Below are 23,763 nucleotides of genomic sequence, written 5' to 3'. Positions count from 1 at the left end.
AAACTAATAAATGACTCAAATTGCTTCAAAGATTATTACAATTATTCTTATTGGATAAAACTTGAATTTTATATCCTCAAATAATTTCCCAAAACAAACTGATTATCATGAATATTTTCAAATGTACAAAAAGGACGTTATGGAAAAAGTTTTGATAAATTATGTTCTACATATTTTCTTTAAATAATAGAAAAACTAATTAGTTAATTAATATAACTGAAATTAATGAATAAAAATATTTATGATGTTGAAACTAATAAATCATTTTTCAAGCTTTCTTTATGAATGTATATGAAACATCATAGCAAAAATATGAATTCTTCCCATTTCAGTGACTTTATAAACAACACCACAGTACTTTAAAGCAAAAACTAGTTTCATGTATTTTAAGCATATTTCAAAGTTCTACAGTATTCAATTTATAAAATCTTTGTTAATGTAGAAAAAAATAAACATTTGAGAACTCTGTTTTGCTGTCTCAGAAGCTGAATAATTATTAGATTATTATGAATAATTATATTTAATTGCAAACATCCCAAAGCCCAATATTTTAGTAATAAGCCAAATGATTGCCAGATTAAATTCTTTTCTTCCAGAATATTCAAAATTCTAAATTATTCTAGGATATTCTGGAAGAAAAGAATGTAATCCAGCAATTATTTAAAGAATTTAATTTAATTATTAAATTTATTAAGAGATGGCACCTAACACCTTCCTCTGGTACCAAATTACTTAGGGTTTAATTATTAATAATAGCAATAAAGTAGCCAATTTAATGTAGCAAATAGCTTATATTTAATTGCTAATGTTATTTTTCTTTATTTCTGATTATCTTAAGTTTTGAGAACTAATTCTGTTAAATCTCAAGACTTCCCAGAGAGACATCAAATTGCATAAATCAAGTCAATGATAAATGAAAATTGCATTCCACAAAATATAAAAATTGTGATTATTGGTTTTAATATGTAAACTATTCATGAATTCACTCATGTCAGTGAGATACTGTAAAGTTTACAAAATTTATAAAATTTTATATTAAATTAACATACCATCACTAGTACTGTACATACAAAAAGATATAAAATTGTGAGGACCCGAACGGGGGTCAACGGGGAGGTCCGAATGGAGGTGTTAACAAGATCTTAAAAATCTCCCTTTACAATGCAAAGGGACAAAATTAAAGATCTAAATTACACAATAGAAGTTTTTTTGAAATATTTAAAACAATGGAGAGGAATAAAGTCGAGGAACACGCGACGAGAGAGGAATCATATTCAGTTGCGACACTGACCTCTCCCACGCCCTCCATCGAGTTTCAAATTGGCACCAGGTGACAATGAAAGACCAATGGAGAGGCGACTTGGGGGAAAAACATTATAAAACCGTCGTTTTCAAGGACATTTTTGGTTCTTGGATGCGCGAGTTTCCTCTCTTCGTTGTGTGTGCTCCCGAAACATTGGAAAAAAGGACCCCTTTCAGATTCAGAGGAAGCATCGTCAATTGTTGTCTTCTAGCTATCTCCAGATCGTCAGTCCGCCCGGAGAGAAGCAGCCGAAGGATGTGCTATACACTCCGGAGCCTACGGATATTTCACCGACCACGTTAAACTACAAGTCACATAGACACGAACTTTTGTCGAACTCTTTTTTTGGACAATTATTCTCATGCTTTGTGTGGTTCTACCTCATCAAACAAGAGCAAATTGTAAGGAAATTTCTATGTTTATTAAACGGTTTTTGATGGTAATCTGTCTTAGTGAGTCCGTCCACTCCCACAAGACCGTTTGACCACCGTAACATTCTTTCACTCCAATCAGCTAACCTCACAAAATTAACAAGATATGCTTTAATTGATATGATTAGCTACAGGTGTTTACAGATTTTGCTATTGTTAAATTATAAGTTGTTAGAACATTAACTAAAAATTCTCTCTATTAAGGTTAATTAAAAATAATTTTTAAGTCTCATATTTTTGTAAATTTAGTAATTATAATTTCCATAACTAATAATTATAGAAAGACTGATACTGGAAAGTAGCTAATTTCAATAAAGCATTTTTTTTAAGTACTATGGTGGAAAAAACTTTTTCTTGTTTTTAATTCAATGAATTTTTAAACCTTAATTTATCAAATATAGCTTGCAATAGTTTATAAAGATTTGAATTATGAAATTTGCATTTATTTTTAATTCAATAAATATATAATTAATATTCCATAAAACTAATTGCTTGAGACCAGTGGCATGTGGTGACATTTGCTGATAGAGAAGCTGTGCCAGCCTTGGATAGAATCATTGGAAGCATTATACGATATTTTGGTGTGTAGCATCCATGAGCTAAACTGCATGAGGTTAGTGCTCTGTAAAGTGCATGCACAAATGCATATAATCTGGCTACTTTACACAATTCAAATATTTTCGCCATGAAAGCTGTTCTGTATTTGACAATACAGCACTTCCATTGGAAATATGCATATATGAATTTATATTCGAATATACAATATCAATCTTATCATTGTTTTTCACATATAGTATAGAAATTTGTAATAAGATACATAATGTGGTTATAATAAAATATTAATTTCAATTAATTCAAAGTACATTAAAATATGAAAATAATTACACAATATGTATTTATGTTTTAGAAAATAAAAGGGAAGCGGCACTTCCACAGCTTTCATGGATAGCACACCACTGCTTGAGACAAATGTAAACTAGATATTCTATTAATTTGTAATAAAAAGCTTGGCTAGATGACAATGAATTTATTTGCTTTTGTTTTGAAATTCAATTTTAATTTTTTTATTTTACTCTTCTTTTTTTTTTATATAGATTCAAATATACAGCTTTGAATAAATATATATTTAAAATAATGTTCATCAAATATCAACACTACTTAACTGATTGTTGTGACAAACAGAACAATTGATTACTAATGTAAACTTAAATATATTTTTTAAGATGGATGCATGATAACAAATCCCACATTACATGGAAATGCCAAAAATGATTGCAATCTTTAGGATAATTATGAAATATGCTACTTTTTGAGACAAAACTGTTTTCAAGATCACCAAAAATATTGAAAAATCAAACGTGTTTAAATAACATAAGAAAGTCAAAAATTTATTAAAAGATAATCATTTTCAAAACTTTCTAGTTCATTCTTCAGATCACTGTTACAAAGAAGATAAAATTAAGAACTAATTTTAAACAAAATTATGCTATAAAGTGTAATACATTTGAATACTGTTATTCATCTTCAGAACTATTACAATCTTAACAAAACATTCTAGAACAATGCTAAACAATTTGCCATATTATCAGGCTATAATAAGACTAATTTAATAATTAGATATAAAGTAATTCGACTAAAGGTAGATGGTTAGGCTACTATTTCATGATAATTATAATGAATTATATAATTAAATATTATTATTTAAAATATAATTATATAAATTCATTATAATTATTAAAGTAATCATGAGCTGATGGCCTATCCACCTATCTCTAGTCAAATTAATTTAATAATTAGATATAAGGTAGTCTTATTATAGTCTGATAATATGGTAGATTGTTCAGCATTACTTAAAAATTGAGTTGTGGATGGATTCTTTAAAATATCCTTAAATTCAAAAAGATCAATTATCTATATGTTTCTAAATCACAGCCAGGCAACAGTAATTACTTTTTTAACTGCAAAAAACATTATAATTTATTTAACAAAAATAATTTTATTCTTTACTGAAGAGACAATATAAAATAAAATAATCAACCATTCCAACTTCAGCAAAAATTCTTTAATCCTAAGAATCGCTTAATGCGTTTGAAAATGTTCTTAGGATTAAAGAATTTTTGCTGAAGTTGGAATGGTTGATTATTTTATTTTATAATTTTATTCCTTCTTATCATCTACAGTAAACCTTAAGAGCTTTCCTTTCTATTAGTATTTTCTTTTTAATTCATTTCGATACTAATAATATTTGAAATTTGATGATTAATAGATTAGATACATAAACAATACTGATGAGTTTATTAGATTAAACAATATTTTCAAAATTCATAAATTATTCAAAAAAGGTAAATCATTAAAAAAAATTAATTTTAATCTTCAATTAATTACATTAAGCAAAATAAGGAATAATTATGGAAATATAATAGAATACATATTCAAATTATCACAAAAGCCATTTTTTAAATGCAGCAACATATTTTTTTAATTTCAAATTAAGGAAATATCACATAAAATTAAATAAAATTTCATAATTTAAATTCCTATAAATAAATTTAGCATTTTATTTTCTGTTATAATTTTTTAGACTTAACTCATTTTTTTCTATTCTAAAAGTATTTTGTTATTTAAGTAAATTAACATATTTATCTAAAATCTTTTAAACAATACATATCAATAAATATACAAATTTAATAATTTCTGAACTGCTATAGTTTAAAAAAAATATTTTAAAAAGATGAATACCTAAACTTTTACAAATAATTAAAATCATCATTAAAGAAAAAATGTATAGCTTTTTTAAACTAATATCAACAAGATTTTATATAATTCCTAAAATATAATCTGAGTCAGTAAATACAGAAAAATACAATGGAACCTTGCTTAATGAGTACCTCACATAATGAGTGTTTCACACAACGAGCAAAACAAATTGTAAAAATTTGACTTGCTTAACAAGCAATGTTTTGCATAACAAGTGACAAGGAGAGGGGAAATCCCGATTGTGCACATGCTCCATCAATCTGTGTCTAGCACTCCGTCCACTAGCATCTTACTGTTGTCGTGATCACACATTTTTCCAAACTTGTGTTTACACGTATTACGTATAAACATTGACAATCATAGCTCATTATATAATAAACACATCATCTCATACTAATTTAATGACCAATTTCAAATTAAATGTTAGAAATGTCTAAATAAAAAAATTAATTATTTATAATTATTAAATTTAATACAAGATGACAGCACAACTGCCTACCTCTAGTCAAATTAATTAATTTTTAATATTTAATTATAGCCTTTACATAGCCCAAGAATTTGGCATATCATTTGGGGTCTTCATCACAAATATTATCTGTGATTTTTTTGTTTTCTGCAAATCGAATTCACATTTCAGGTTGGTTCATTCCGTGATAGAAGAAAAGATGATGATGATTCACACTTCTTAACAATGTATATTGTGTAAATTTCTTTGAATAAATGTTATATAAAATATATTTGAGTATTTTTTCGGTGTGGAACGCATTATCTTATTTTACATTAATTTCTATGGAAAAAACTGTTTCACTTAACGAGTGTTTCACATTACAAGTAAGATTGTGGAATGAATTATGCTCGTTACGCAAGGTTACACTGTATATCTTTTTACCACCAATGGAACTCACTATTTCATAGATATAAAAATGTAAAAGGTAGCACGAATATGAAGTTTATAGCATGTTTCAATAAAAATTTAATTTATTTAGACTAATTAGAAAACGCAATATTTAGATCTTTTTCTTTTTAAGAATACAGTGCTCAATTTGTATGTATTAAAATTCTTAATAATATATAAATTATGTTAAATTTAGAATAACATAAATTAATAGCTATTAAACTTTAAATAAAAATTCAAATAAACTAAGAAATTATTTAATTAAAAAATTAACCTGCATCTTTGCATCAGAACTCTTTTTCAATGTTTCTTCAATTTCTTTAGCTTGTTCTTGGAGTTCTTCATACTGCTGCTGGAGATTATTTAACTGACTAATCAATTGACTTTGTGTTTTTTCATGCTGAGCTATTGAGTTTGATAACTGTTTATTATGCATCTGTTCTAATTCTACAGAAAAAAATATATTTTCATTAATTAATTAAGAATTTATAAATGATTTAAAAAAGTAACTTCCAGAAACATTACATAAAAAGTAAAAATATAATTTTTTAAATTTGTGGTAATATATTTATACACATTTAAAGATAAAATATATATTTATATAAATAGAAATTTATTATTGTGACAAAACTGAATATTTGCAAAATATTAAAATTATACAGTGGACCTTCGTTATAGCACTGCTCACTATACCACGCACTCGGTTATAGCGTGGGCAATGTTCGCGACGAGATAAGCTCAAACACGTTTATACAGGTCCGTGCGGCGTTAGTGAGTAGCGCATTTTATAGTTACTGCGTATTGAGTAATTGTGTATGTATTGAGTTCCTGCATGTATTTTGAATAGTGTTTAATTATTGTATGCATGATGAGTAAAAGAAAAGCTTACAGTCTGAAAGAAACTTTACATTATTGCTAAAGTAAAGAGGTGAACCGTGTTACATCACGCCACTCGGTATAACGCTGTTCACCTTATAACGCGGGTGTTGTTTCCTGCTCGACATGCATGTTATATCGAGAGTCAACTGTACTTCAAACATTCTATTATTATTGCTATGACTATAAGCCATGCAAATATAATTTAATATACTGACTCCTTAATTATTCTCAATAAAAATATCAACATTATTGGTTAATTAATAAATTTTATAGTCAAATAGACAATAACATTACAAAACGTAATTCCAACTTTACTTTAGATGGTGTATTAATTAGTAATGAGTTAGTCAGAAATTATTTTCTTAAACAAATTAACATACACTCTATACAATATAATATTTAAAATCCAGAAAATATAAAAATTATCAAAAAAAAATAATTTGATGCCAAATATGAGGACGAGTCAATATAATCACCACTCCGTTCAGTACATGTGCACCAATGTTTCACTACTGCTTGGATTCCATGAGAAAAAAATCTTTTGATTGACTGCACAGTCATTCATGCACCACTGTTTTCATGTTATCATTTGTACTCAATTTTTTGTCACCAAGTGGTACAAAGCAGTACAAAGATATGATAATCACTCAGTGCAAGGTCAGGCAAATAGGAGGAATGTGGAGGACAACTCCATCTGAGATTTTTTGGATTGTCATACAAGATGTGTAGGGCTATGCATTTTCAAGTTGTAAGAGTTTACCAGAACTGCACAAACAACAATATTTGGTCCTTATTGCAGGTTTCAAATGATTCTGAAGCAAATCATAATATGCTGTTCTACACTTGTATACCATGGTATACTAGGTATGTGGGTAGGGTAAAGGCAGGGGAAAACAACAAGGACTTTACACAAATTTTAATGGATGAGGAAATAAAATTTATTCTGTGTAATTACAACATAGTAGGTCTTGATACAAGAGACTTAGTGGATTTCCTTATGGTAATTTACAATGGTAAATGCATATATACATAAAAATAAATATATATACACAATGAACTTAGTGGTCATTCGACCCCCACTCTCATATCCTTTGTACAATTACAAGAATAGTTCCACATGTGATGAGAACACCACAATTGGCTACAATGTTAAAAAAAAATAAAAGTCTTACACTTGTTTCCTTAGTTCCCTACATTAGTTCCCTTGTCACTGAGTACTCATTCCTTGTCAATGATTGCTAAATTCACATGGATGGAATTGGATTGTCTTTTATTTAGTCCAACTTCCTAGCGTCCAAATCCTTTCACTGGTGACCAATTTCTTTCTCACTCATGGCAGGTATTTAGCAAGCAGGAGACACCAAACAAAAAGAATGGCTTCCCATGATGAAACATCTGGATTTGTATCTCCCGCCATTAGGGAGTATGTCATTCACATGTGGTCTAACTCTTACCCAATCAACGGATACACAATATGCACCACATTAAAATGTAATGTCCCGATACAAAATGGAAGAGAATGAATTTAGTACAATATATGACCTGATACAGAACAAAACGAAACATACGCAAAAAAGAAATTTTACAATAATACTAGTGCTGTACCACAACACTGTACTGTACTATTTATTGATAATGTCTGGGCATAAAATGTTCCAGAATTGAACCCTTATGGTCCCAGAAAAGTGTGAGAATTACCATGCTGGCCATAGGATTCATGTAAATTTTTTGGTTTTCATGATATGGAATGTTACCACTCGCTTGCTTGCTTAGTCTCTGGCTGAGAGTAATAAATCTATAATTCATCACCAGCAATTTCACTATTCAAAAACCAGATAACTGCATGCTGTTCCTCTTTGGAGCATATCTGTAAGAGTGCTGCCATCTTTGTTAAGGTCTGTTGATATAACAGTCCATATGATGCATGGCATACCTGTGCACACTAAATCTGTCTGCTTGATGACATATCTCAAAATTATAGCCGCCCCAATGAGATTTAAAATTTTTTATGACCATATTAAGGCTACTTTTTGAATCACCAATATACAATCTGAATTTATCTGTTAGAATATAAGTTCTACTAAAATATTCATTATATCAATATAAAAAGTTTATGGTACACACATGTAGATTTGCAATTAATACATTCCATAAATATTACGTGATAATCAGCTTTCATAAACAAAATAAAATAATTCAAAAATTATATTGTGTCACAAATTATTATTAATTAAAAAATATAAATATATTTAATTCTTTCTGAATAACTAAAATGCAACTACTAAAACTTTCAGCTTAAAAAGGAATTAAAACATTTATTTTCTTTTTTTTAACCTGATCACATAACAAAACGAAATTTCCAATAGTTGTTTTTTTATTAAAAGAAATTTAAAAGATAAAATCAATAAATTTTTTTATTGTTTTTTTGTTTACGTTATTGCTGGAAAATTAGTGCTTAGGTGTATGTTCGAATCTAAATTTTTTATTTGCTTGTTGTTGTAAGCATTCAAAAAACTTTTATTTAATGACCATTACAAAGTCATCCAAGTCTGCAATGGAAGAGTAAAATAATGAGAAAGTGGCTCAATATATCTAGCCAGACCATCTAAAACACTTCTTGAAAATTCCATCAAATTCGAGTTTAGGTCCTTAAAATCTCAATAGTTAGCAAATACACCCATACCTCGCTTTACGGCCTAGATACGTTCCACGAAACTTGGCCGCAAAGCGAAAAGCCGTATAAGGAATCAATTATTCTAATACAAATTCATACAAATTCAATGGGATCGGTTCCAAATTTGTTAAATATATAACATGGTTTATCATTCAAAATGCATTTTATCTTTTTATTTCATTTAAATCAAAAATACATACATAACAAGTACATACATTTGTACATAAAATAATAACAGACTCCAAAAACCAACAATAATCTATAAACAAAAATGAAACAACTTCATGTTACATAAAATATGTGTATGTTTACATACATATTTTTTTAAAAAATGGCTTTAATCTGAAGACGATGAAGAAATGGTAACCTGCAGATCACTGTCGTCATCATTTTTCGCTGGTAAGGATGGGCCTGGCTTACAAAAATTGTCCAACGTTGTTTGTCTTGCCTTCTTGTCTATTTCGTTCTTCAGTGATTTATAACAGCTAATGGCTGAATTAATTCCTCGAGAAACTTTAGCGCTACGTTCGACGTCAGGATCGTTTTCAAGGAGGATGTTTATTCCTTGTTCGAAACTGGAAAAAGCTTTCGACAAATTTTTTGATGTTAGCTGTTTGGATACAACAGGCTCTGTCTCTTCATCAAATGCCGGTTCTGCTTGCAACTGAATGAGTTCCTCATATGAAAGGGGTTCCCTATCAGCTTCAAGTAGATCAAGCACATCACGTTCGTTCAAACCTTCAAAGCCGAGATCATGTGCTAGATTAAAAATTTTTAATTTGTACTTACATACATATGTACAGTACTTACGTACCAAAAATGTCCCTAATTGTTTCCAATTTTTCCAGTTAATGTGTAACAATCAGTAATAAATATGTATATAAAACACTCACAGACAAGTCTAAACCAGCCGCTTTATGAGCACACACTGAATAAGGCTCGTAAACAAGAGGAAATAGCAAAGAGTGTGCATCGAGATTGCGCTTGCGCAAGATTGGCAACATGTAGATATATCGACATCGAAAAAAAGTTTTTTTGCCGTTATAGCGAAACATTTTAGGCCGTAAATCGAAAACGTGCCTTAATTGAAGAGGGCCGTTATAGCGAAATGCCGTATAAAGAGCGGCCGTATAGCGAGGTATGGGTGTAATTATAATTTCAGCCAACTGATTGCCTAAAAAATTCTGTTTAGCAACTGATAAAATATATTTATTTATAATAATATTTATTGTTTTATTATTAACCAAATGTTTAAAATATCACTAAGTTAATTTTTCTCTTTTGCTGGCTAATATATTCTGGCTGGCTAATATATAATAACCCAAATATTCTGAAAGTGGCTTTAAATCATTATCTTTATCCTAATTATTCTCATCATTCTGATTTCTTAAATTTGATAGCAATTTATTTGACTATTTTAGTACAAAATTAATTTTATTTATTGTAATTATTGTTGTTAATTACCGAATAAAAATATATTAAAAAATTTATTGCATTTAAAATCTCAACTTGTAATATTAAAATAAAAAATTAATTAATCATCACATAAGGGAAAGATCAATTCTAATTTAGATTACATTTTGTACAAATCAATGAAGGATTTCATTTTTAAATTAAGACATCAAACTTTATATTTTAGTTCAGGTTCGTGCATATTTTTTTATATCTAATTTTTATTTTTTCTAGTATTTCACATAACCTGGAATATTTGAATCCTTAAAGTAATATTTAAACATTTGTCTATCTGAAGTTATATAACCCTTTTTGCCTGAAGATAAGCATTGTTTCATGAAATATGTAAAATAAAAGAATTAGAAACAAAAATTTGAAAAAACAATATTCAGAAAAGTGAAAACATTATAATTAAAAAATTTAATTGATTACAACTAATTTAAATAAATTATTAATTATAAGAATCTTATCTTTGATGAATTATTATTATTATTATTATTATTATTATTATTATTATTATTTGAAAATTGAAGATGGAAATTATGTTTAGATTGTAGCTTTGAAACATTGTTACCACCACTAAAAAGTAGTAATATATAAATCAAATCATAAATGAGAAAATTTGTTGGGTTAAATTAAAATAGTAAAAGACATGAGTAAAAAAAAAATGTGTTTTGTCTATTCATTTTAATATTTCACCAAATCCCACTTTAGTATAAAAATTTTGATTACAACTAAATATATAAACTTTATCAAATAATTTCCTAGATGCACGTTGCATGTGTATTCAAGTACAGTAGAGAGTCATTTATCCGAACACCGGTTATCCGAATGCTTTCCACTCGGACTGTGTCGTGTTGAATTGAACTTTTTTGATACTAGATTTACTTCTAAAGTATAATTTTTATGTTCTTATATTTTTCAATATATTTATTTTGTTTGTACAAAATAAAGAAATAATTTTTAACGATACAATAGCCTCGATTATTATTATTATAAAAATTTTCGTTAGGCTTAAAATCGACGAAAATTCAACACGAAGTGACACGCAATGGAGAAAAATTTCAACATCGAACAGGTTAATATATTTTTGCGTACATAATCAGTTATCCGAACAACCCCAGTCCCCAATTGATTTGGATAAACGACTCTCTACTGTAAATGCATAGTCATTTCTATGTAGGATAGTATGCAAGATTTCATTTTGATAATTAATTATAAAAAATTATAAGCAAGCATTCAAACAAAAAAAATTAATGTAAGTTAAAAAAAACTTTAAAGTGAAAATTAAAAAAAATGAATTAATCATAGATTCTAAACTTTGTTATTTATATATTGTCTACATCTCCATTTTTCCTCTTGGATAACTCCAAATTTTAAGTATTAAGAAGGAATTAAGAAAAGCAATTAAAAAAAATTATCAAATTTTACTATTAAGAGCAATATTTTTTAATTTTTACAATTTACATATTTTTATATACAATTTTATTTCATTGTTTCAACAGTAAAATAAACCTTTAGATGTATAAATCTGTTATCATTTAATTAGGTTAAATTTCTATAAATATATGATTAATATTGTTTGTATATTTTGTATAGGCATGATTTTAAATTCCATACTATATTTAAAATAATATACTACCTTGTTTTTGTTTAACATATTCATCTTTCAACTCTTCCATTATTTTAAGATATTGTTCTTCATTTTTGTAAATTGTTTTCTCATAGAGCTCTTTCATTTCAAGTACCTATATTTTTATTAAAAATAATTTATTATAACAAACCAATATGAAAAAGTATGTTAATATAAGCTTAACATATATATTGCTACAGAAAGCAGAGTTGATAAAAAAAACTTAATACATAGAAAAGAGATTTTAAAAGCATTATAGATTATAGATAGTTTTGGAGAAAATTCAGTATTAAAGATGTTATTTTCTGAACTGTTGAATGTTGGAATAATATACTTTCTACAATTCTACAGAAGTGTTGGAATAATTTATGGCCTAATAAAATTTCTATAGAAAATGAAGTACAAGAGTACAAGAGGTTTGTCCTTAAAAAGATGAAGTTCTATCTTCCTTAGTGATCACTCTAGTCACCCAGACCTCCATAAAATGAACCTGACCTAGTCCCAGAAGAAGACACCAGTTGGAAGACTTGCCATACACATACCATTATCCCTATCTGAGATATCCCTTTTTTAGAAAGTTGTAAACTCTCTCTCTGCGCTTACATTAGGGCATAGATAAGCGAGCATGCGTATCGCAAGCAGCATAAGAAGAACCTTGTTGCATTACTCTATATATTTGTACATTTAATTGCATTTAATCGGTATCTTGTAGTCTTTGTGTATATTTTAGAGTTAGAGTTATATTAAACTTTTATTTAACTTTTAAGTTTAAACTCTGTCTACCTGATTCCTTCAGAAAATGGACATCCTCTCGACTTTCCCAGCGCACTCCCCACTCATCAAGCCCTCCTTTTTCATAAATCATGTAGTATCGCGAGTCAGGATGCAATTTTGACCTGTCCTAACTGGTGTCAGCATCCTGACAGGACAAGGATCTTGCGATCTTTAGCCTTTACATTATTACAAGCCATCCACAGACAATGTGGGCAGATCTCGCCGATCCAAAGCTGTGTAAGAGGTATCTAGGGTTCAACCCATGCCCTCAGCATCTCACAATATGGAACTTGAAAGGAAGATTCCAAAGTCTTAAAAACTTTCATTACTTAATTTAAATTACTTGACATATACACATTTTATGCTAAAGTTTTCAGCTGGATTGGTTATGCCAGCAAATGCTTTACAAAAATGCCAAAAATTATGTATGCCTACCTTCTTTTCATGATGACATTTTGCTTCTTCTAATTCACAATTATGTTTCATTTTTACTGAAATGAAATAATATTTTTAAGTACTTTAATAATTAAATTGCATTAAATATACAATATAATGAAAATCCAATTGATTTATTAAAACTTTCATTATTATTTGATTATATATACAATATCCATTATAACCAATTGCTTTGTTGTATTAACCATCCCTAATAGATTAAGAAAACTGCAATCTCCTTAAGTGTTGAAATATTAAACTGTTGCTAATTAATAATCCAATTAAAATTATTGATATCTCTAAGAACAAACACAAAATTGCACAAATATTAACATGATAGCTATATGACAATATAGTTTCTACTAGGGATTTTTGGTTCTGAGTAAAAGTGAAAAGACTTGAACTTGCCAAGTCTTTTCACTTTTAATCAGACTCAATATTCTGTGTACAACTTGATGAGTCTAAGTCCAAAGTTTATATATTTTAACTGCTTTAAATAGAAATCATTGATCATCCAAGCATTATTAGTAAGATATAAGAAAACTAAACATAATTAGTAAGAATAAGATGCTAGTTGTATTTTATTTTTACTAATTTAGCTTAGTTTTGTCATCATATCTAAATATTGACATTAATGCTTGCACAACAGAATTTTTAAGTCATGTCTTTTTATAATTTAGATGATTTTCAATTTTCTGGAAACTTGAAAATCACCTGCTTATTCAGAAAAAAATGAAATAATTAAACAACTTTTCATAAATCTGACAACATTGAAAAATATGAGTAGGAAGGTGTAAATATATGTTAAGTTTGTTTGTTTATTTTTTATGAAAATTTAAAAGAAAAAGCACAGTAGATAGAATTGAAAAATTCCAAAGAAATTCTTCAATGCAGCTGCGAAGTTGAAAATTCAATCCATGAAATAGTTGACAAAATTTGAAATAGAAATGGAAATTTTTCAACGATTCTAAAACATTTATCAACTAAACATGAAATTATTTTGCAGAATGATAATGAAAAGCAAGATGACAATGCTATTTTCAAAAAATTAGAACTATTGATAGGTAGCAAAAAAAAAATCTTGAAATTGTTTCTGAATTGACTGCTGCTGATGATAATTTTATTCAAGAAAGTATAATGAAGTTAGGTTATAAAGCTTCCTAAACTTCTATGAAAAAGTATTGTTGCACACAATAATAATTTGGAAATTATAGTTAAAGTGGTGCTCACAAATACGATATGAATTTCAATTAAACTATAGTTACCTTTATTTTCTAAACACAGTATATGAAATTTGATGTATAGTTCTAAATAGAAAATAACTAAACTAGACAAAAAATATTTTATTTAGAGTTACTTAAAAACATATAGTTTTTTTGTTGTTTGAACATATTGTAGATACTGTAGTTCACTCAATAAAAATCAATATATTTTAACATAGACTTGGACTCAGAAATCTACATTTGATTCAGACTCATTAAGTTTCAAAATACTGAATTTTGCTAAAATCTAGTTACTACAGTAGTAACAAAATATATAGTAACATCATAATCCAAACTGAACTAATATCACATTTTTGTTACATATGACAAGATGATAAAATGTTGTTTATAGAACATAAATTTTTGAGACATCTAGCAATACAAAAATCCTAATGCTTGATCTGACTTCAATGTCTTATTTTTATAAGATATCTGAAAATTTTAAAATGCAATCTCTAATAATTTCTTATAATGCACCCTAACTAGTATTATTACATGAATATTTTCACTTTAGACACTATTTACTATGAAAACTCTACATTACATAATTATGAGCTAATATAATCTACAGTTTATGATTAATGTATTTGCAAAAATACAGTATATTTAAAGTTATAAAACCATTTATACAATACTTTGCCTATTATTACAAAAATACTATCCTTAACATCTCCCAGTTGATTATGTAATACATAGTTAACAATACCTCCAAATACTTATTTGCCACATACTTTGAACTTTTTGATTTATTTTGTGGCAAGACCATTTAATGATACTATTATTACTGTATTTCAAGTACTGGTTTTCAGTTATTATCCTTGAAGAAAGTATATTTATTTGATAATCAAAATGTGTAATTAAAAAGAAAAAACATGTCTTTGCAACTGATTCTTATTTCACATTAAAACATAATTAATTTAATATGGTAATTTGTTTAATTGTTAAATGTAATAATAATAATAGATAAAATTCATAATTTGAAAAATACTATTGTCTAGTGTGTATGTATGTATGTATGTATGTACATATGTATGTATATATACAGTATATAACACAATACACATGTAGTACCAATGAATTGCCATAATTTTTTATCAAGCTATATTAATATCTGGTAATTAATTAGTCTTTCTTTGGTAATTTTGTATAAATAATCCAAATAAATTTTACTTACAATCACATAATTCATCATTATGTATTCTGGAAACTTTTTCAGTTAAATTAGATATTTCTTGTGCATGGTTTACCTTCAAATCTTCTATCTGATCTTGATAATTTTCTATAAGATAACAAAATAATAATAATAATAATAAATTTCAACAAAGAATTGATAAATTATTTCTATATAAAAAAAATACTCTGTTTATAAATAATTTAAAGCACATACTTAATTGTAACAAATTCTTATTTAAATCTTGCTTTGTTTTTTTCATTTCCAAGACAACTTTAGGTCCAGAGAAAGCATTAAGCTATAAAAAATCTTTATGTTAGTATTAATTAATAATATATAATGTAATGAATCATAACTAAAAGAAATTATAAATCCATTAATAAAGTCAAAATAATGTACATAGCAATTAATTTTTCATTGCAATTCCCACTTAATTTTTAATTTGACAATGCAAGTTTTTCATTCTTTTAAACAAATGACTTTTTATATTAAGTTTGAAAAACATTTTTTATGAACTGTAAAAGATAAATTATTTATAACGCATGTAATGATGTATTTACTAAGTGATATTAATAGAATATGTTATACAATACAGTCAAACCTGTTTTTATGCGGGGGATAGGGACCGCATTAAAAAAGACGCATTAAAAAAAATCGCACGAAACTTCACGAATGGCTGTAAAAAATAGTTTTCGCAACACAATTAAAAAATATTTTTTTTTTATGCGGTCAACAGGGACTGCATAAAAAAAGTCTCACATAGAAAATAACTCAAAACCGTACGAAATAGAATTTATTGACAACAGATGTCAGCACTTGACTGCATCGTCTGGTCTATCGTCTGTTTTACATATTTTTGTCCAGGTGGTGTTTTGTTGACTTAAAAAGTAAATTATTTCATTTTTCGCACATTCATGCAATAATATTACTATAATAAGTGCATTTATGCTATAATAAGTTTATTTAGCTATAATAAGTCAACGTGAGACATGACAAATCGCACGAAACTAGTCACCAACTATACCGCACGAATAAAAAATCGCACAAAAAAAACCGCATAAATTAAAAATTCGCATTAAAAAAATCGCACAAATAAAAATCGCACATAAAAAGAGCGCATAAAAACAGGTTTGACTGTATTTTAAAAGTAATCTCATATATAAATGTTTACTTACAATTTTTTGTTTGAATTTTTTTCACAATAATTAGAATTCAAAAGATTTTTAGTGAAAACAAAATTTTAAAATAACATATAGAATAAATTATATTATCTGTAGATCCTTTACGATTAGGCCAATATAATTTTCTTCAAATTCAAAGAACTTTTAAACAGTACTGCTAAATACACCAATTTCAATTCATTCAATCTTCAGAACATATAGCTTATAAAATGTTTCATTTTTATATTAAATTTTGCTTTATATTTGAACATTTTTAAGTATATCAGTTCAGCTACAAAATAAATCTTACAATAGTTTAAATTCTCACAAATTTTAAGAGTTGTTATATTAACTAACTTTAAAAAATAAAATTATTAGCAATATCAAAAATTATATCAATGATGAAAAATATCACAAAAACATTAATAATCTGGAAATTAACAAAATTATGCTACTAACAGAAAATGAAAATAAACAGAAAGATAATAAATTTTAATATAAATTTGAAACAGATTTCAATTTTCAAATATTTTTTTAAATAACATTCTATGTACAGGATGATAATGCTTAAGGCTGAAAATATTTCTTATCTAAAATAAATTTTTGTCTACTTGAACTTCTATATTTTAAAATATAATGCAAACAAATATTTACTAAATTTAATTAAAATATCTATTAACTTCATTAAATATTTCAAAGATAAATTTTGTAATAGCTTTATATAAATTTAAGAAAACATAACTGCTATGTTTTTTCCTTTTAGTCAGAAACATTACCATACATCTTATATAAAGACATTGAAAACACCTTATGATATTTTCAGTGTCTTTGTATTTGAAAGTATTATTGATTACCATAAGTCACTTGCATGAACTCTTAAGAAGTATTCATGTGTTTCAATTTATATATATCAAGATGTTATTTAATTTAAAATTATTACAATAAAGAATTTTTTAAAGTATCTACTATTTATTTCTCCTGGACAAATCTGTTAATACAAATTTAACCACAATTTAATCATACCCATCATAAATTCAGCCAGGCCCCAACATATCTAGGACAAACCATTCCCTAAAAAATTCTTGAATTGTTCAACCTTGTGGATTTGATCCCAGATCCCTAGAGCAATAGGCTGACACTAACTGTTTTGGCCATCCCACCATTCAACTTTCATATCAAGTCCTCAGTACAGAACACATGTTTGTTCTCAATACAGGCAATTTTACTATTTTTAGAAGGAATGGCTGGATGATCAAGGTGATAAAGGCATCAGCATGCTTCTCCAAGATCTAAGATTGAAGAAAGAATTCATAAAATAAAACCACTTCTCGGATAATCACTGGGAAGGATAATCAATACACAAGAACCTTTTTATATCCCAGTAAGAACAAATTTAAAACGAAATTAACATTTTCAACAATACTCATGGTCTTCCTCGGGCTACACTACGAGAGCAACACTAACATGTAGATACTGTTTCTACACCATTAACTACATTTTATTATTTATTTGTGGTGATATGGTGATATTTTTATCACTATTGTAGCGCATACAACCAAAAATTATTTTCTAACTTTTAAATATTTCCAAATTTAAAATTATTTTAAACATGTTGTTCGACTCGTTCCATATTCGAACAGTACTGGTCAAAAGCCTGAGGAAGACCATGAGTATGATCAAAAACGTTAGTTTTAACTAAATTTGTTCTTACTGGGATATAAAAAGGTTCTTGTGTATTGAAAGAATTCATCATGAGTAATCTGTCCTGGATATGTTGGGTTCTGTTCCTCTCTATCCAGGCATTCCAATTCTAAGAACCCATAATGTATATAATTAAAAATGATTGAGAAAAACTAAAAAATATACTCGATACAAGCATTCTTTGAAATAAATTTTAAAATATAGTTTCTATGGCTATTTAACTCATTACTTTGGCATTAGTAAAATTTAATGTGCAGATATTCTGTATAATAATTTTAAAACAAGAAAATAAAATAAGTCATTTCAATTTATTAAATTAATCTATAATAAAGATTTTTATATGAACTTGAAAAAACTTTCAATTTTATCCAGTCTTATAGAAAACTAATGTAATTTAAAACAGATAATGAAATTTTTTTTAACTTGTTTTGCCCTGTGAACACTAAGAGGGTCTCTTTTAGCAAGCCCATTATGGGTTTGGCCAGACCCACAATGGGGTGAGGGACGGGGGACATGTCTGGACAGATCATCCCCAAAAAATTTCTGGGGATTTTTTTGACCCATCTGGATTTGATCTTGGCTCCCCCAGAGCTGTAGGCTGCCACCTTGACTGCTTGACCACCCAGCCATCTCTATAGTAGAATAAAATGACATACTCTCTCTTGCAATATACTTTATAAGAACTATATTAACCATTATTTAAAATATGCAACTGCATAGGGTCCAAATATAAAAAGAGCTTATAACAAACGAATTTGTTTTTTATCTTTAATGTAACTGTTTTTTAAAGCATCTTAATAATAATAAAATTTTAAAACAGAACAAAAACAAAATCAAGTTAAAAACAAGAAAAATTCTTCTTTGAAAAGAATTCCGAATGTTTACTGGTGACTGTAGCTGTGCTGGGGCCAAACATTCGCAGCAAAGCGATTACAGCTGTCAAAGTGGCAGAAATGTTTATTACTTCACTTTTGTAACATTACTGCTATTGGTACCTGAAAAACCAGTACAGCCAGTGCCGTCTTTAGAACGTAAGTGGCCTTGGGCCAAAAGAATGTTGGGGCCCCCATGTAGAAACAGAATCTATACTAGATTACTGACCTAGAGGTTGCTGGTGTAGCTAGCACGGACGAGACCGGTTACCGATATCGTGCTATCACCCTTTTAACATATCCCAGAAAATCTGTTGACCTTATTATTTTAATTTAGCCAGTGAGATTTTTCACCCTGTACTCAACACTTTACACTACGTGTTGAAGGAGTAATTTCAATCGTATTATTAATGGTTTCTTCATTTCAAGTAACCTATTTGTTTTCTTTGTAACTTTATTACTTTCTGATTCAGGGACCCCTACGACCTCGGGGCCCTGGGCCCGGGCCCCGTAGACCCTCCCCTAAAAACGGCACTGAGTACAGTACATCTATCCACTCTGGTATAGATAAAATTTTAAAAGGCTCTCGAAAATATTTTACCGCATGTCAAATAAAATAAAACAATCGATTTCAATTTAATTTCTCGAAAAAATTTATTACATATTTATATTTTAAAAAAAACGAGTTGCGTAACATTCCCGGCAAAAAAACTAAAAATTGTAGTGGCGCCATCTGTTATTATATTTTATTTAAAAACGTTTTATATTATTAATTATTATAAAATTGCAAAAAGCTTAATTTAAGGGTAGAGATGAGTTTTATATAATGCTAATGACAAATAAAATCATTAAACCCGACTCCTGTTGAGATACGACACACGACACGCCTCTATCTCACCACCCATTAACCTTTAACCACCAAAATTTAATTGAGTCAATCCCCTTAATACGCAAACCTTCCTACAAAATTTCAGAAAATTTCGACAAAAGGCACAGGAGTTATTAAACTTTGAAGTGGGTGAACAAAATCGAGCCTCCCCACACACAAACAAATACACAATCATATATCCATATATACAGAAAAAACTCCCGAATTTTTTTGCATTTCTCGATGTTTCAAGATCTTGGCTCCAAAAATATAAAAATCTTGTGTGGTCATTTTTCGACCGATCGCCATACTTTCCTTCTGTTATATAGCCTATAGCAGCTGAGAAGGAAGAAAACTTGAGAAATAATTCACTGACGTATGTTTTAAAATAATATGACGATCGCTTCTGATAGAAAATTCGTTAACTTCTAAATACATCTGTTGTTAAAGAAGCCGAAGTATTTATTTTCTCTTTTTGTTTCCGTCGAAAATTTCCACTTTAAAAACTTCTGTATTGAAAAATGTAAAAATAAATTTACAATAGTCGGTTATTCTTTAAAAAAAAAAACTTAATTATTTCTTTAATTAAAGAACTTTCAAGTTCCTATTAACAGTAAAAAAAATCTTAGGGGATGGTAGGAAACAATCGTTCTCGTTTAGATCCATCCCCGATGAAAATAGAAATTTTTTCAAAATTAATTTATAATATGAAATTAAAGATATTCGTTTTCAATTATTTTAATAATAAACAAAAGAATCGATCTTTTTAAAAAATTCTAAATTAATTAATACTTAAAAAAGATCCTTGTTCGAATTATTCGAGGTAGGAATACGATAAAAGTTAATATTAAAACAACAAATATTCTTCTGGAAGAAAAATTACAGACTCATTCATTAAACAACTAAACACTCTTCTCGTGCAACTGCAGGTGTCGATGAACTCGTCTACGGATGAAAAGGTGACCAAAAACGCGTATAAAAATTAATTTATGGATCTAAAAATTATAAGTATATTTATCTATCATTTTGTAATAAAAAATTACTGCCGTTTTTAATTATTCGAATTTAAAAATATATTTTTTATGTATGATTGATAGTACGATTACATTTTTTTAAATTCAATAACGTTCTTATATTTCGTTCTAGTTTAGTTTCAGAAACGCCAAAAACTTGCGACTACTTTTTGACACAATTATTGATTATTGATGCGAATATGCACACGACGGATGCAATTATGTCACGCGTGTATTGGCGTCGAAAATAAGAACTCCATCACATTTGAAATTTGCCAAAAAATTATTTTTTAGTAACGCAATAAGTATTTTTTAAACGATTAGAATTAAGTTGAAACAGACAACAACGAAAGATTAACATAACACCACCGCATTGAAACAATAAACTGACTCATTTCTCCAAAGAATGATTTTTTTTTTTTTTTTTTTTTAAATAACGACTTACTGTCACGAATTTGTTACCACTACTACTATATACGTTAGCGCAACAGCGAAGATCACGGAATGGAAACGATAGATTCGCGTAACTACTTAACAGAGCTTATGAACGATTCTTTTTTCTTCTTAATGAACGGATAGAATTGCTTTACTCAACAAAACTTTATTATAATATGATACTTGTATAATTGAATCGCAATATATTGCATATGAATGTAAAATTTTTTTATCAAGCCTATACTAATATGCTATTAATTACTTTCCTGTCTTTAAAGTTCTAAAGCTGTTATAATAATTTATGAAATTTTTACATTTTTGACTAAAAGTGTTACGTTTACTACTACAATAATTTTTTTACATGATTAAAAAATAGTTATTTAATATGTAAAACAACAAGAGATAATTAAATAATTTTCTTGGAAAATTTATCAAGTTAATCAATCAAAATTTATCAAGTTACTCAAATCAAATCAATGAATGTTAGACTTGCATTTATTTTCCTCTTGTCATTAGCGTATAATTTATTCATATCTAATCTATTAGAAATGCTATAATGATATCATCTAAGCATGCATCGTTCATAATCAAATAATGCTGAATTAGGGATGATTTTTTAAGAGTTTATATAAAATATAAACTCTTAAAAAATATATATGTATATAATTTTTTTTCATTTAAAATTTCAAAGATACTTAATAAATTAACAATTTAAAACAAAAAAAAATCTTAATTCTAATGTTTAAACCATCTGCCTACCCTAAGGCATAAGTAAAATTTATTGACTTGATCTTTGTTCAGACAAACACTTGTTTGCTTTATAGAAAGATATTTTTAAAACAGTATTTACTTACATCTTCAATCATATATTTAATCAATACAGAAAATGCTTCAAATCCTGCGGCAGCATGTCTTAATTGCATCTTCACCAAATTTAATTCTTTTGTTCTAGCCTCACATAATGCTCCCAAACGCTGAATCTCTTTTGACAATTCTGTCTTGGAGGCCCAGAGAGGTGGCCTTCTCATGTCCAAATTTGGAAAAATGGGTCGCTTCTGTGAAATTAGTGGCTTTCCTTGTGTTCCCTCTAGGAAAAAGAACGAGGAACATTTATACAACATAATTGTAAAGTATGATACGTTAATGAAGTAATGTGGAATTTATGGCTATCCAACTTGTCAATAATAATTTTTAAATTACTCAGATTTTTATTTTAATATAAATGGATTTATATTGATAATTTCTAGAAGAAGCTTGATATAGTCATATTAAACAATCATGTATTTATCAGCTAGAAATTTTTTTTACACGAACACAACAATCATGTATTCTCTGAATGTGCACAAATAGATCTAATGTAAAACATAAATCTTTTCCTTCTAACACAAATTACATTCTAAAATTTAGTTTGGAATATATAAATTAATTGTCAACTGGTTGAATTGTATATCTATTTTCTTTTCCAATTTAATAGTAAATGTTTTTTTTTTTTTTTTTTAAGCCGATCATTAGTAAATATTTATATTTCATTACATTAAAATAATATAAATAATTAATGTAAGCTTCTAAATTATATTACTATTTATTATAAATACTTATAAAATATTTGTATTGTGTAAATATTTTAACAGATAATGGAAATATTTTATTATCCCAGTCGTTCATACTATTCATCGAAACGAACTATTGAGAAGTAAAAACTTTTTATTACGATAACAGATTATAAAAAATTCTATAAATATTTATGACAGTATTTTATGTTAATAAATGCATTTATTTAATTTTAAATACTTTGAATGAATGCATTTATACAATTATGATTTTTTTTTTCTTTCAAAGTAGCCTACTCAAACTACCAATGTAATTTTAAAAAGGAGAAAAAGAGAAAGAATTTCAAATACGAGCATGGATAAAATTTAAAAAGTTATCTTACCAGGACTTGAACGAATATCTGTATTAATGCTTATAGATACGACGCTGTTACTAGTTCTCTGCCGAGAAATAGCGCGATTTAGAAGAGGTGTAGAAGTCACATGTTCACCTTCAAA

General features: G+C 27.6%; 1 protein-coding gene and 1 long non-coding RNA gene across 2 annotated transcripts in view; both read right to left on the bottom strand.

Annotated features, from left to right (window-relative positions):
- Positions 1 to 23,763, bottom strand: part of LOC136983338 (restin homolog) — a 92,465-nt gene that overhangs the window by 10,205 nt on the left and 58,497 nt on the right. Inside the window, exons 6-11 of the mRNA XM_067280034.1 lie at positions 22,570 to 22,802; positions 15,883 to 15,964; positions 15,670 to 15,774; positions 13,234 to 13,289; positions 12,034 to 12,139; positions 5,661 to 5,833 (exon numbers count right to left, since the gene is read on the bottom strand). Coding sequence (XP_067136135.1) covers positions 5,661 to 5,833; positions 12,034 to 12,139; positions 13,234 to 13,289; positions 15,670 to 15,774; positions 15,883 to 15,964; positions 22,570 to 22,802 — 755 coding nt within the window. The remainder of the gene's footprint in view (positions 1 to 5,660; positions 5,834 to 12,033; positions 12,140 to 13,233; positions 13,290 to 15,669; positions 15,775 to 15,882; positions 15,965 to 22,569; positions 22,803 to 23,763) is intronic.
- LOC136983339 (uncharacterized) lies at positions 9,098 to 10,048 on the bottom strand. Its single transcript, XR_010882030.1, has 2 exons — positions 9,800 to 10,048; positions 9,098 to 9,405 (listed from the first exon to the last, which is right to left on the bottom strand). It is a non-coding gene; the product is annotated as an uncharacterized lncRNA (long non-coding RNA).

The sequence above is a fragment of the Centruroides vittatus genome, unplaced genomic scaffold, assembly GCF_030686945.1.
Source record: "Centruroides vittatus isolate TY-2023 unplaced genomic scaffold, ASM3068694v2 contig_880, whole genome shotgun sequence".
Taxonomy (NCBI): domain Eukaryota; kingdom Metazoa; phylum Arthropoda; class Arachnida; order Scorpiones; family Buthidae; genus Centruroides; species Centruroides vittatus.
Note: the sequence above shows the minus strand (reverse complement) of the source record. Positions and strands in the feature narration are given on the sequence as shown.